The sequence below is a fragment of the Callospermophilus lateralis genome, chromosome 14, assembly GCF_048772815.1.
Source record: "Callospermophilus lateralis isolate mCalLat2 chromosome 14, mCalLat2.hap1, whole genome shotgun sequence".
Classification (NCBI taxonomy): domain Eukaryota; kingdom Metazoa; phylum Chordata; class Mammalia; order Rodentia; family Sciuridae; genus Callospermophilus; species Callospermophilus lateralis.
This window is the reverse complement of record NC_135318.1, coordinates 34,430,114-34,445,463: the sequence shown is the minus strand read 5'-3', so window position 1 is coordinate 34,445,463 and position 15,350 is coordinate 34,430,114. Positions and strand designations below refer to the sequence as shown.

Genomic DNA, 15,350 nt, shown 5'->3' with positions numbered 1-15,350 from the left:
AGCAGCTGGTATGTGACCTAGAAAAGTCAACCTGTCTTTGCTTCCTTAAATTGGGATGGTACTACTTATCTACTCTATGGGGGCTGTTGTGAAAATCAGTTGAGACAGTTTCTGAAAGTATTTTTCACATTTGCATCTATCATGATCTTTAAGTTATGTGAAGATATGTCCTAGGTTTTCTTAACAAAAACACTGCAGATGTTTACTGTACTGCTAGGATGCTTTACTGCTCATCACTTCTTAATAAAATTGCCTCAAATGATAGATGGAGAAAGGCACAGTGAGGTTACATGAATTGCCCGAGGTAGTAGTAGTGCTTTGAGTCAGAAGCAAGGTTTTCTGACTTTAACTATTTTTCCCCCATACCATATTTTATTTTTATTAATTAAAAAAAAAACTTACCTTAATTTCTTCATTTTTAAACATATCCATGATGTTACTAGACATATTTCAGAACTTGTGGAAAATAACATCATTTAAAACCATCACACAGACAGTAATTTCTAGCTCCCACGAGCTAGATTTGATTAATGTATATTCAAATTGTATAGTTGGAAGCTTTTTAGAAACCAGATTATTAGGTATATATGAGCTGTGTATGTGCCATTTAAAATAGTTCATTACTGCTAAAATAAAATAAATAAAAAGTTCATTAATGAACAGTAGTTAATAGTATAAGGGAAAGGCAACATGTCCAGTTGTCATGTTTTCATTTTCCAAAGTTACAATTATCTTCAAATAGTACAAGCCTATTTCTTTATATCAGATAGTTAAAGTAATAGTTATTTGAGTCAAAGGTTGTGTAATACTTGCTGCTATGTGAGCATATTGATTTTGCCTTCCACTCTATATAATATATAGAATTTTCTATGCTGACAAGATAAAAACAGAGAAACATTAGTGGAGGAATCTAGCTCATAAGGTGCATACCTGAGAGCTGCCTTTTTCTTGTGTCATACCATCGTTTCCACTTTATTGTCAGCCTCCTGATTTTTCAGACTTTCTTTGTTGCTAATGAAACTAGATACCTTGTGTCAGCAGCCTTCCAGCTTGCTGAGATGTTTCTGACCACCTTTATAAGGCAAAAAATTTCACAATACTGTATGAAATACTATTTTGAATAGTCTGAAAAAACATTTTTAAGAGGTTGTTTATTAAATTTGAAAAAGAACAATGCCAGCCACTAGAAGGCTAAAGAATATATGAGTTAACTTTTGTAAGTACCCTCCCTTCACCTTGGATTTATAGATCTTTGAAGAACAGTTCTATAATTTTCATTGGCTGCTCTATGATATGAACTATTAGTTACTACTTCACAAGGAATATCAGATATTAGGTAGGATAGATGGATTTTCTTGATCAAGTTTGTGGGAGACTAGGATATATCTTCCCTTTTGTATCTATATGAATATAGGAATGGCAAATTAATTTGATCAAGCAAAATTAAAGGTTATTGAGAGGCCTGTGGTTGTATCCACTTTAAAATTCCTTGAGTACCTAAGTACAGCTCATTTTAAAGATTTTTAGATTTTCAAATGCTATGAAACCATAGCCATTGGGTTTTTGTTCAAGGGATATAATAGTTGATCTGGGATGGTTTTATTTATATGTAAGTGAGCCAAAATAAATTTTTAAAATTACTGTTTCTTCCCATGAGTTTTTTAAAAAATTAAATCAGATAATACTAAGAGTCACATAAATAATATTTATTATCTCCAGAATTTGTCTTTACTTTGAATTCTTCTTTCATTCCACTAACCTTGAATTATTCAGAAGCCACATTACGTTTATAGAAAATTATTAAATCAGTTACTTAAAACATGATAGTATAATTGCAGGGAAAAATAATTCAGGAGAGCCAGTAGTGATTTCTTGCTAGTTATGGCAAAAGTTGTATGAAGAATTAGTACAGGGCCTAATTCTAAGCAAATCAGGCTTATGATGTCAGCATTGACATGAATTATTGACTGTTAAATGCTAAATGGAGTAGTATAGCAAATAAATGCTCAGAAAGGTGAAAATCAGTATAAATCAATTACATAATAGAGGTAAAGACCTATTTTTTTATGACTCTTGTGTCAGTGCAGTTATTAATCATGGAAGAAAATGGAATGAGAAGTATGAATGGTTCAAGAGAACCCAACATTACTCTGAAAAGAACTTGACCTTTTTCTGTTTAAAGGACAAAAGTCATTTCAGTCTCTTTCCATAGTGTGACAGTATCCAGTAACATTCAGCCTCAGATGTGTGTCAGAGTGATTTGAGAATGCTTATACATAAGTAATTACCATTTATGCAAAGGAATAGTTATAAATTCATTAATTGTACATACTTATGAAAATGAAATAAGATGCTTTAAAAAATAGTTTATATTGCACATATTTGTTACCATATTATCTAAATAATTTGATGTAAAAACACCTACAAATTTTTTAAATAAAATTTCCCAATTGAAAGTAAAAGTATTATAATCCCAGCTACTCAGGAGGCTAAGGCAAGTAGATTGCAAGTTCAAAGACAGCCCTAGAAACTTAGCAAGAATCCGTCTCAAAATAAAAAATAAAAAGGGCTGGCGATTTCAATAGTAGAACATCCCTGGGATCAATCCCCAGTAGCTCTCACACACGCGCGTGCACAAGTTGGTAACTCATGATATTTTTATTGTTTTGTTTTTTGATCTGAGATTTATTGATGATTATTTTCTTTTGCAGTGGAATCAAATACAGAGCCTTTTTCATTTAATTCTTTGAGAGGTAGCCTGATTCTAGGCTTTAGGAGGTAAGATGATCAACTTAAATATTCTTTGTCTGAGTATGTACTTATGTCTCTTGTTCTTTTGATCTATTGAATGAAGAAATATCTTACTATCTAAACAACCTATCTGTTCTATTCTTCAAGTAGTTGAATTGAGTTTAGGCAGTCTCTTATCATGTTTTTTTTTTTTTTTTGATGGACACAATATCTTTTTTTATTTATTTTTTATGTGGTGCTGAGGATTTCGAGGCTAGTGCTCTACTGCTGAGCTATAACCTTAGCCCTTTATATCATGTTTTTCAAGGAATAGAGCTTTTGGTGAAAAATCCCGTTTCCAGAAAATGCTAGTTGGAAAAGGCAAGTTGAAGTTATAGCGAATTTGCATGGATATTTGGTTTATTATTTAATTACAAGGTGACTTTTATTCAGTGTGGTCTATGTATTCAAATAATGTTAATGATCTTTCCCTTCCATATTGGTTTGTTTTCTGTTATTACAATGAGATACCTGAAGCAGGCTAACTTTATAAAGGAAAGTTTATTTAGCTCATAGTTCTGGAGATTCAGAGGCATAATAATGCTGGATTTGGTTCAGCTCTTTGGTGAGGCTTCTCTTGGCTGTGAACATCATGGAAGATTATGTCATCATGGGAGTGAGTATAGGAGGGAAGGCACTTCACACAACAGGAAGACAGCAATTCTGCTATTGGCTTCCCTCATTTAACTTGCTCTGGCAAGAGCTCTAAAGAGAGAGCTATAATCTCTTCAGAGGGCACGTCCCTAGTTACATAAGGACCTCTCATTAGCCTTACCTCTTAATATTGCCACACTATTGACCAAGCTTCCAACACATGAACCTTTGGGGGCTAAATACAAACCTTATCCAAACTATAGCACCTTCCAATTTAGTTGTTTGTAAAGAACAGTAAATGAATAACCTACATGCCTTTTATCTAGATTCACAAATTATTGATCTTATGCCACATTTATTTGCTTTCTCTCTCAGATGGTCTTATTCTACACACATACACACACACACACAAATTTTTTTTCTTTTTCGCCAGACTACAATGTTAATGGATCTCTTAGCAAACATCCCTTAAGAATAAGGTATAATCTATACAATAATATCAATATCATAAAATATTAGCATTTCTATATCATCATCTAATATACATGGTCCATGTTCGGATTTTCCCTGTCTTAAAAATTGCTTTTATAGGTATTTTACTTTTAGACTGAGAATTCAGTTACATTCATGCATTTTATTTGATTGCAGTTTCTTTTTTATTCTCTAAATCCAGAATAATTCCCTTGTTCCCCTCCCGCCCCTTTAATGACACTAACCTATTTTTGAAGAGCCTAGGCTAGCTACCCTCTCTCATATTTTCTATTTGTTTTGTTTGATATTTTTTTCTTCTCATGATGAGACTCAGTTTAAACATTTTTATCAAGACTGCATAGGTTATGGGTACTTCTCATTGTATCACCTCAGGGAATGTAATATCAGGTATCCATTGATGCCATCAACTAAGTTGGATCATTTTGGTGTGTTAGTCAGGTTTTTTTATCCCTATATCAAAATATCTGAGATAATTAACTCAAAAAGAAAAGGTTTATTTTGGCTTATGGTTGTGGAGGTTGCAGTCCATAATTGATTGTCCCCATTGCTTTGGGCATATGGCAAAAGCAGTACATCATGATGGGAGTGTGTGGTAGAGTAAACCACTCACCTCATGACCGGAAAGCAAAAGGGAAAGAGGAAGGGGCTGAAATCCTATAGTGCACTTTGAGGGCATGCTCCATTAAGGGCATTCCTCCAGTGACCTCAGGACTTCCCACCAAGCTCCTCCTTCTAAAGATTCTACCACCTCCCAGAAGCACCACTCCGGGGTGGCCTTTGGGGTGCACTCAAGGTTGTACCACTTGGTTAATGTGATAATCGCCACATCTGCTCCTCATAAAGGAACATCATCCCCTTTGTAATTACTAAGAAATCTGTGGGGTATTACTTGGGGACAGTGTATCCTCATTGAATCAGTTGTCAGCTTTGGTGGTTGCTGAAAGGATGAATTTCTAATTTTGTCTTTCATTCTGTATTTATAATGTTAATGACTTTTGACCTCCATAGTAGTCAAGAGGTCAAACAAGTAGTTGAGATTCTGTGTTGCTGCTCTTTCTTTAGTCAATGCAGTTCTACTCTTTTCGGTGATAGTCTTATGTTTACAAAAAGGATAAGGTCTGTGCCTTTAAAATTAAATTTTGAAAAGTATAGAATTATAATCAAGTGAATAAAAATGCTAGCAGAGCCATATTTCTTTAAAAAAAAGTTCATAATGTATTATGAAATAAGATGTAATAAAAATTTCATACAACTTTCCTTGAAGACTTGAAAGAGTTTTTCACTTCTATGTCCTGGGTGGGTATTTCTTTTAACTTTATTAACCTTATACTTTTAAGTCAGTTTGAATGGCATTTATTTTAATTCACAGATCTTAGACTTCTCAAAGTACTTGTATTATAAGTTGACCCAGTGTGATGGACAAAAAACCAAAACCCATTTGAATGTTATATTTTGTTGTTTACCTAGGTTAGTCATTGAGGTTTTAGTGGCCTGCTCATTAAAATCCATACACCTACCTGCTCTTGTAGTAAATATTTTTGGTTGCTGTATCTTCCCTTATTCTACTGTTTAACAGTATCATGTCTGTCCTGTAATTGTGTGTGTCTGTGGGTGCTTGTACTGTCACCCTTGATAACCTGTGAAGTATACTTAACCTTCAGTTGCCTGTGCACACTTAAAATTTTGCTGCTTCTCATTGTATGCTGAGAATTAGGCAACCTAAGTCATTGTAAGGTGGAGTAATTAAAGGTTCTGAATAGGACATTAATATCTTTTTTTTTTTTTAGATTTTGTGACAGATTTTTGTGGCATCTATTTGGATTACGCTTTACGCTGAAGTAGGCTAATGTGTGGTGTGGAGCCTACTTAGAGAAGACATTTCAACCTCAGGCACTGTCTTTTTCATCTCTAGACATTCATTTGGATTTTTTAATGTCTTTCATGACTCTTAACATGTTCAGGCTTTTTCTTGAATATACTAATAATATTAATGATAAATGTTTTGATGTCCTTGTCTATGAATTTTGGTACCTGAGTCTTTTCTGGATCTATTTCATTTGATTAATTTTCCCTCATTATTGATTGCAGGTGATACTTTTCTGTTTTGTATTTTTTATTGGATGCCAGACATTGTTAATTTCACACTGATGGATGCTGGATTTTCTTATGTCCCTTTAAAATTTTTTGAGCTTTGTTCTTAGTTAAGTTGCTTGGAAACAGTTCTCTGTTGCTTGCTTTTATGCTTTGTTAGGCAGGATCAGAGCAGCCTTTTTGGTCTAGGATTATTCCCATTAAACTGGTGTGAGGCAATATCCTGGGTATTCTTCCTGATGGGCTATTTATGTTGAGGTTACTGGGAATGTGAACTATTCTGAGAGCTTTGTGTGAATTCTGGAAATCATTCTGGCGCTCTCATTGGGAGTGTGTGAGTGCGTCAGAGGTAGTTCACTAGGCTTGAGTGTTTCCTCCCACGAATGTGCATATAAGTTCTCAGCTAAAGAATAAGGCAGCTTTTTCCAGATTTCCAGAGGATGCTCTGTTCAGGTTGACCTCTCTGAGGTTTTCTAACCCATGAATTCTGACTGTCTAGACTTCTGGATTCTCATCTCAGGAAACCCATTGGATTCTGTGTTTTTTCTTATTGAATTGGGGCCTAGAAACTTCCCAGACAAAAGAGCTGGAGTAGTTTTGGCATTTACCATGCATGTTTCTCTTCCTTCAGATGTCATTTTTTCCTCTGCCTGTTGTCCAATGTCTGAAACCATTGTTTCTGGCTTTGTACTTGTTTGAGGTAGGAGACAAATGTATTCCCTGCTGTATTGCATCATTGCAGAGAAGTGGAGATGACATGACAGAAATCTCCAAGATCACCATCATGTATAGTGATTCCGTAGGGTAGGTGTGCCCACAGGATTCACCAATACTCAGCTTATAGTCATACTCATTTTTGAGATTTATTATAGGACACAAAACAGAATCAACAAGGGAAAAAACACATGGGGCAAAGACTAAAAAGAAACCAGATACAAGCTTCCAAGATTCCTCTCCCAGTGGAGTCACTTAGGACATGCTTGATTCTTCCAGCAATAAGTTGTTTTAACATATATGAAATGTCTATGAGGAAAGCTTATCGGAGCCTAGAAATCCCAGGTTTTTATTGGGTCAGTCATTAAGTACCTCCACTTAGCATATACCAAAATTCCAGACTTCTGGAAGGAAAGTAGGTGTTCAGTCTAAACAAGTCAGGCACAGTAGCCACTCTTTACTACTTAGTGAATGGTGGGGAAGTCTTCTGGAATCAGTTCCCATATGTCAGCCAAAGGCCAGTCCTGCAGATAGACCTTTCTACGGAGAGCAGTCTTGAACCTGTAATATTTAGTCATTTCTGCACAGATGTTAGAACTCAACTAGGTCTTTGGCAGTGGAAATAATAAGGGGATGTATAAGAAACTGGAAGTTAAGTTTACAGGCCATGATAATATTAGAAGTTGGTGATAAGGAGAACATTAACCAGGATGGAGAAGGAGGAGTAGCTTACTTTGGCTGTATCAGTTTTGGGATAACCTTATGTTTTCTATATAATGCTATTTGGTGGAGATGAGAATTGGATTTGGGTATCACCAGTGAGGGAGTGATTGAAGGCATTGAGGGAAACAGGGTGGAACAGTGATTCTTTTTTCTTTCTTTTTTTTAAGAGAGAGAGAATTTTTAATATTTATTTTTTAGTTTTCGGCGGACACAACATCTTTGTTTGTATGTGGTGCTGAGGATCGAACTCGGGCCGCACGCATGCCAGGAGAGAGCGCTACCGCTTGAGCCACATCCCCAGCCCAAGGAACAGTGATTCTGAAATCCAAAAGGGTTCTTGAAGTATTCCCTTGCCCCTATAAAAGCCTTTGTTGTAGAAACCAAATTAAAACAAAGAAAAATTATTCCATATTTGTCTCTGTAAACAGGCATCTAGAGAAAAATATTTGAGGTTTTATGTTTTTTATAAAAACAAAAGTGGTATTACACTTTATATACTACTCTTCAATCTTCATTTAATGCCTGCAGAAGATACATAGTATACCCCAGTAAAATTATACTGTTGTTTTTCAATAATTTCCCTATTGATGGACTCATACTGTTTTTAATTTTTACCATTGCCAAAAAAAACCCGAAGTGCTGCTGTAGATATTAAGTGCACATATCTGATTGTGTATGTGTTTCTATATGCACATATTTTTCTCCCCCTTAATGGCTAGAATTTTAAAAAGAAACTTTCATTAGGTATGATGGTGTATGACTGTAATCCCAGCAACTTGGGAGACTGAGGCTAGAGGATTGAGAGTTCGAAGCCAGTCTCAGCAACTTATTGAAACTGTGTTTCAAAACAAAAAAAATAAAAAGACCTGAGTATGTAACTCAGTGGTAAAACATTAGTAGGATAAATCCCCCGTACTCCCCAAAGAGAGAGAGAGAGAAACCGACTTTCTATTTCAAAGGGTATACATAGTCTTTAATAGTTACTGACATATTACTTTAAAAAGAAATTGTATTAGATTATATTAGCAATTTCACTGCAGAATATGAGAGTACCCATTTCCCTGCATCCTTAGAGGTACTGAACATTATATTGCTTTTTAATTTTGACCTAACTGATGTATGAGAAATGATATCTTATTGTATAAGATGCTTTATATTGTCTTAAGCAGAACTGTTAAGCAGAGTTGAAACATGTTATCTGCTTACTGGCCATGTGGATTTCCTCTTCTTGAAATACTATAAAAATCCTTTGTCTAAATTTTCTACTAGGTCATATGCTTTTTCTTACCAGTTTGTAAGATACTGTGTATTAGGGATGTTTATCCTGTATCATGGGTGAAATAAGTGATTTTGAGTTTTTTGTTTGTATGTTTGTTTCTGTGTTTTGTTTTTTTTTTTTAATCGTGTTGTAGAGAGTTGGGTGGGAAAACCATGATAAAATCTAGGGTAACTGGAAGGAGCCAGTGAAGAAAGGAAATTTTAATTACAGAAATTTTACAAAAGGAAATTGTAGTTAGTGTTGTAAACTACAGAGATGTAGGAGAGGGCTAAAGAAAGAGGGTGTTCACTTTAGAATTTTGAAAAGATTATTATCTTTTATTTTATAAAAGATTTTTATCTGATTATCTTCAAGAAAAGAGTTTTTAGTAGCATTATAGGGGAGAAGGGGAGACTGGAAGCTGTGAGAATCTTGGTGCTTTAAAGTCATTGAATTAAATACTACATTGCTGAATTTATCTGTTCTTTGAGATTATTTTTATTTGAATAGATATGTTGAAAATATTGGAAAATAGATTACTTTATTTGTAAACCGCACCAAGCTAAGTGCTTTGCTTCTATCCTCATTTAAATCCTCTTTTGGTTATTTCCCTATTTGTTAGCATCTTAAATGCTTACTTGATTCTTGGCAAATAGCCACATATTAATAAAAATTTAAATATGTTTAACAAAAGGCCTGCTTAGTGTTTGGGCAGTTGCAAATCCTTCTTTGTTCTTGCCATAATCTTAGTGAAAATAAGTTTAATTAATCCCTTCTAGAAATAAATATGTAGGCTCTAAAACTTTATTTTGTTAAGCAGTTTTTCTTATAGTAATATTTTAGGTTTTGGTGACTTGGCATTATTCATAATAATATGTACATAATTGGAAGCATTTATGACATGAGGTGATTTCTTTCTTTCCCTCCCAACCCCAAAACTACAAAAAATTCAAAACATAACTGATGTAATTAGAATCCTTTATCTTAGAATTAATGTAGCAAGCCATTCTTTCATGTGATGTCAAATCAAATGTTATATATTTTTATAAATCCCTTCACCAGTACATTCAGTGCAGTCATTGTTACAGTCACCTGTTGTGTTTGTCAGGGTCCCATTATATTCGTAACACTTAAGAATTGCCTAGGTGACTGGGAAAAAACTGAGAACAGAGTGGCAGTGAATCCCAGGTCAACTATGTCATTGCCAATAGGGTCCATGTTAAGTTACCTGTAACTCTTAGGCTCATGAGCACATAAGAGATTGAACAAAAGAGGGGCTGGGGTTGTGGCTCAGTGGTAGAGCTTTTGCCTAGCATGTGTGAGACACTGGGTTCGATCCTCAGCACCAAGTAAAAATAAATATTAAAAAAAGAGAGGTAGATTAATTCACCAAAAGTGATTCCGTGCCAAAAATAAGTTAATCAAAAGTTACTCATAACTTATATGGATGTAATTAGAATTGGAATGCAACGTTTAGAGTATTATCTGTCTTTTAATAAGACCTGCCTAGTAGTTCAGTGCCACGAGGACAGTAGTGTCTAGCAATCTGCAGCCTGATTTGCTTCAGGTTTATTTTTTAGGCTATCCCATAATATTTATGGAAACATGCTTTTCTTTATATCTTTTGAGAGTAGTTTAAGTGGAAAGCTGGTATTTCTGTGTATTGATAAGCTCAGGAAATGGTAATTAAAGATCAGTCGAGTGTAATACCTTTCTGGAGTTTTCCATTTTATAAGTTATCTTTTAGCATACATAGGCAAAGTCATCAGTCAAAAACTATTCAAATTTAATACTGCTTAGAGTGAGGTTATTCAAGATTACTAGGGAATTTTTTTCTTTTAAACCTTTTTTTCAGAAAAATCAGTCTATATATCAGGGCATTTTAAAGAGTATTTAGATCTGACTGATAAGTTAGTGAATTGTCATGTCAAATGCTAGAACTTGAAATTTTAAAATAAATACAATTTTTTGTTCTTCCTAACAATCGCACTAGTTTAACAAAGTTCAAATGGAGAAGTGTGCACTTTCAACAGCTAAAGTATTAAGTCTCTTCTAAGAGACAAATTGACTCTGAGGCTAGTTTAAAACTTGGTTGGGAAGATAACATATCTAAAAGAGAAGTATTTCAGAATTAACCTGGGGATATATGAGTCTTTAGTGCATAGAAAAAGAGTCGTGTGGTAGAAATTTTCTGACCCGAAGGCAATAGCCTGAACTTGCTAAGTGGGGGACAGTACCAAGTACTGCTGCCTTCCGTATATTGATTGAAAACCAGATTTCTGATTCTAAAACTTGTAGGATCAGACATTAGTTCCACTGAAGTGCTCAAGTTTCCTGGCAGCTAGGTGCTGTGGCGCATGCCTACAATCCCAGCGGCATAGGAGGATCGAGAGTTCAAAGCCAGCTTCAACAATGGGGAGGCACTAAGCAACTCAGTGAGACCCTGTCTCTAAATAAAATACAAAATTTGGCTAGGGATGTGGCTTAGTGGTTGGGTGCCCCTGAGTTCAATATCCGGTAGCCCCCCCCCCCAAAAAAAAAAAAAAAAAAACTTTACTGCCAGATTTTAAGGTACTCTTTTTTTTAAATCCTCCAGCAAGTTTTAATGAATGGTACTTCCTACATAATGTGTTATACTAGCTCAGATTAAAGATTTTCTAATAATCATTTCTGATACAAAATTTCTTCCTTTCATAGCATCCGAAGGCCCACTCTGAGGTGAGAGAAGTCTAGGCCCTGAGTTTCTTGGAGAAAATCAATAAGTTGACATGTTCTCTCTTTACAAAGAGATGGGACAGGGAGAGCTAGTTCTAGCCCCAAAGGAAGAGGGCTGAGCCAAACCCATAGCCCTAGTCTCTGTTTTCAATTTGTACAGTGGAAAGAAAAATATCTTAGTTTGTATGATGTTTTGTTGATGCTTTTTTTTTTTATTAGTAGTTCCTTTATGTGTCTCTAAAATAGTTTTAGAAAGTTATAAAAAAGTTATTTGCAAATATTCTCATTTTTGAACTGTTTGGGAATGTTAGCATCATTGTGTGAAAGTTAGAAAAGTACTATCAGATTTACCCAGATGCTTTAGTAGTAGTCCATGGTAGGGCTAGAATGTTGATGTTTCTTCATGATTTTCTTTCAAATCCTGTTATTCCACTAAAAAGACTCCCTAAAAAGCCAAAATTGGCCTTGAACAGAAATGCTGTTAACATTTTACTTCAGACTTGTTCTTCAGAAAGGGGTAAATTAAATTAAGTGTACAGAAAACATGTCTTTTATCAACTTCTTGTTGTGGGCAGAGGGGCTAGCAAAATCTAATTTGTTAATTTATCACAAAATAAATGCCAAGGTTCATAGCCAAATTACCTGAGCTCAGGACATCTCTACTGTTTTATTAGTTGTAAGACCTTGGAAATCTTACTTTTTACTTTTTTATTGTGAATTATGTTGTACATTCAGAGGAGTATGTAAAGCTGAAATGTACATTAGGGAAAAGAAAGCAAATGCCTGTTACTCACCACTGAGATTAGGAAATAGAATGTCAGTGGTACTTTAAAAGCCTCAGTGTGCCACTCCTTAGTCCCATGAAGCTTTCCCTGGTGATCCCTGCTGCCCTGTCTTGGGTGGAATTGTTATGAGGCAGACCACTCAGAAAACACATCAAATCCCAGCTTTGTCCAAATTGGAGAGTCTTTTTTATTAGCCAGCTGGTGATTGCTCCCTGTAGGACCCAAACTGTCTCTGCAAGTAACCGACCCTAGCCTGAGCATTTCAAGGTATTTAAAGGCAAAAAACACATCCAGGTTGACGTTGCTGCAGGCAAACGGGTACAGAAGCTGAGTTTGAATTGAGCAGTTAGAAAGACAATACAATACCCAGAAACAAATTTTCATTCTGGGTACATTCGGTGTTTCCCACAGGACTTTCCATAATCATAAGAAGAAGGGAAAAAGGTCAAAATGATCCTTGTTGGGTACGAGTTAAAGAATGGTAGACAATCTCTGATAGGGTACATTGTCCAAGAAAAATGGGAACCAAAGAGAGAACAATTTTACATTGTATAAGATTTGCCATTTTGTGTGGCCAAAGGTGTTATGCTAAGCAACTATTAATAGGTACAGAGGCCAGGTGTTCCCATGGGAGAGGATTTTTTATATGACATGGAGTCTCAAAGTAAAATGAAGTCTGTTTGGTCATTGCCCATATAGCCTGGCCCATAACAGGATCATTCTCTTGCTTTTCAGTATAATTGTGCCACTATTATATATCCCCAAATAATATATGATTAATTGTGATTTGATTAATTGTGAGAAACTAAGAAGTAAAGAGAAACCTGGCAATAAGAAGTAACACTGCTATTATTAGAAAGTCTTCCAGAATGTAATCTGAACAGAATCTCTAAAAGTTTACAAAAGTCCCTCTCAGGGAAGACAGTGGGGAAGGTATGAGTCTTGAGAAGTGTGGGGTTCCTTGTGTTCAGGAAGTTTGTGGCCATACTAGACATCTAGCAGAAATATTTATTCCTCAAGTGTGTGCTATATCTAAGCTCATTGTGGCCTTTTTTTAACTTTTAGAAGTAAGTTAGAGTAAAACACTTCCCTGGGAGAAAAGAATGCCTTTATCTGATGTACACAACAAAGCAAAAAGGGGAAAGGAAGTATTTTATCAGTACATAGTCAAAACATTGTCTCAGGCTTAAAAAGAAATGTGGTTATCTTATGTTAAAAGGAAGATGCAGTGACAGGTGGCAGTGGCCCACAATCTGTACATCTAGTTGTCTTTTTACCTGGGTGCTTCCTTCACTTTGACCCAGGAGATTCTCTTTGTTTTGGTGCAGGTTGAATCTTTACTTTCCGTATCTTAGACTTGTCTTTTATGAGGAATAGGGTGTGGGTTACTCTCCTTTGAGTGGAGGACATCTTTTGGGAGCTCCTTGAGAAAAGCATATGTAGGGTAAATGTTTTGAGATCGTTAATGTCTGTAGTGTAGCCTCAGACATGGTTGATAATTTGCCTGTTTATAGAATTCTAGGTTGGAAATAATTTGCCTTTAGAGTTTTTTAGGCATTGGTCCACTATCATCTGTCTTTACAGTATTGAGATTTATTTTTGTAGAATTTCCTCTGGAAGTTTGTAGAATCTTTCCCTTAGTACTAGTATTTTTTACATTTGACAATTAAGGAATTTATATCCTTTTTAATTTTTATCTCTGGAAATTTGAGGACTCTTCACTTTGTAATTAGTTGTTCTAGAAATTTCTAGAATCATCTCTGGAATTCTCTAGACTCTTATAGAAGGCTTTTTTTCCCTCTACCATTCATCTTCTGATATTTCACTAAAAAGTGATCTTATATATTTTGTGCTTATTTATTATTATCTGTTATGCTGGATATACCCAGTGGGTGCTTTTAATCCAGACATTTGTATTCTTCAGTTCTCGGTTGTTTTTGTTTGTTTGCTTTGTTTTGTTTTTTAAAATCTTCTCTTTCTGGAACTATTGGACTGGTGCTTTTTCTTGCCTTTTTTCTCTTTGTACCAGGGATTGAACTCAGGGGTACTTGACTACTGAGCCATATCCCCAGCCCTATGTTGTATTTTTTTAATTTAATGACAGGGTCTCTCTGAGTTGCTTAGCGCCTCACCTTTTCTGAGGCTGGCTTTGAATTCATGATCCTCCTGTCTCAGCCTCCTGAGCCACTGGGATTTCAGGTGTACACCACTGCGCTCAGCTTGTGTTGGTTTTAATATCGGTTTGGTGTGGTTTGGATTTGTTTGCTTTGGTTTTTATGTTTCAACTTTCTGTGATTATTTCTTTTACTTCTTTCATTGAATTTTTCATTTCTGCTCTCATTTTTTATTTCTGAAATCTCTTTTGAAGTCCTTTCCTAAAATAGCATCTTACTGTTTCATAGATAATAAGCTTTTCTTTCTCACAGGATATTGGTGATAGTTTTTTGGATGCCTTTCCTCACCATGCTTATTTTCTATGTTCTCCAAGTTCTTATTTGTATTTTTTCCCCCAAATGTCTTTAGTATATTTGAGTAGGAATTGTAAAAAGTGATGAGAAGCGCCGAGTGTGTTAATGGGGCTTGGTGACTTCCCTCCAGGATTAGCTGAGTGACTGTTGAGATTTTAGTGTTCATGTCATCTTTCCTCTTAGGTTTGGGCATTGTAATGAAATGTCTTCAGGATGTTGTATGAGGGAGAGCCAAGGATTAGCTTTTAGTGCATATTGTTTCTGAACTTGGAATTTTCCAGGGACTTTGTTTTATGCTCTGAAGAAAAATCCTTAGATTTCTGCTGTGGTCAGAGAGGAGCAGTATCCCAATGTGGAGTTGAGGGAGATGACCTAGGAGTTGTCTTGCTTTAATCCTTTCCTTTTGCCTTAGGAATGCAGAACCTGACCCTTTTGAAGATTCCATAGTATAAATTGGTTTCGATCCAGATTTTCTTACTGCTGTCTTGGGAATTAACATTCTCTTTACTGCTAAATTGGTTTCTACTTTTAATGTATAATATTTATTTCTAGTCATCTGTATCTCCCATTTATTTTATGTGTCATTGAAAGAAAAAAAAAAGCTCTTTTTATCTAAGTAGGGCATAGGGGCATAGGGAAGGAGAAATTTAAATGCAGACTGCCAATCTGGTATCTCCAGTTAATTCAGAAAACCCCTGGATACATTTTAAAACTAAGTAC

General features: G+C 35.3%; 1 protein-coding gene across 1 annotated transcript in view; it reads left to right on the top strand.

The window, feature by feature from the left end:
- Lrpprc (leucine rich pentatricopeptide repeat containing) overlaps positions 1 to 15,350 on the top strand; it is a 107,223-nt gene that overhangs the window by 31,005 nt on the left and 60,868 nt on the right. The window contains exon 14 of the mRNA XM_076834038.2: positions 2,712 to 2,778. Coding sequence (XP_076690153.2) covers positions 2,712 to 2,778 — 67 coding nt within the window. The remainder of the gene's footprint in view (positions 1 to 2,711; positions 2,779 to 15,350) is intronic.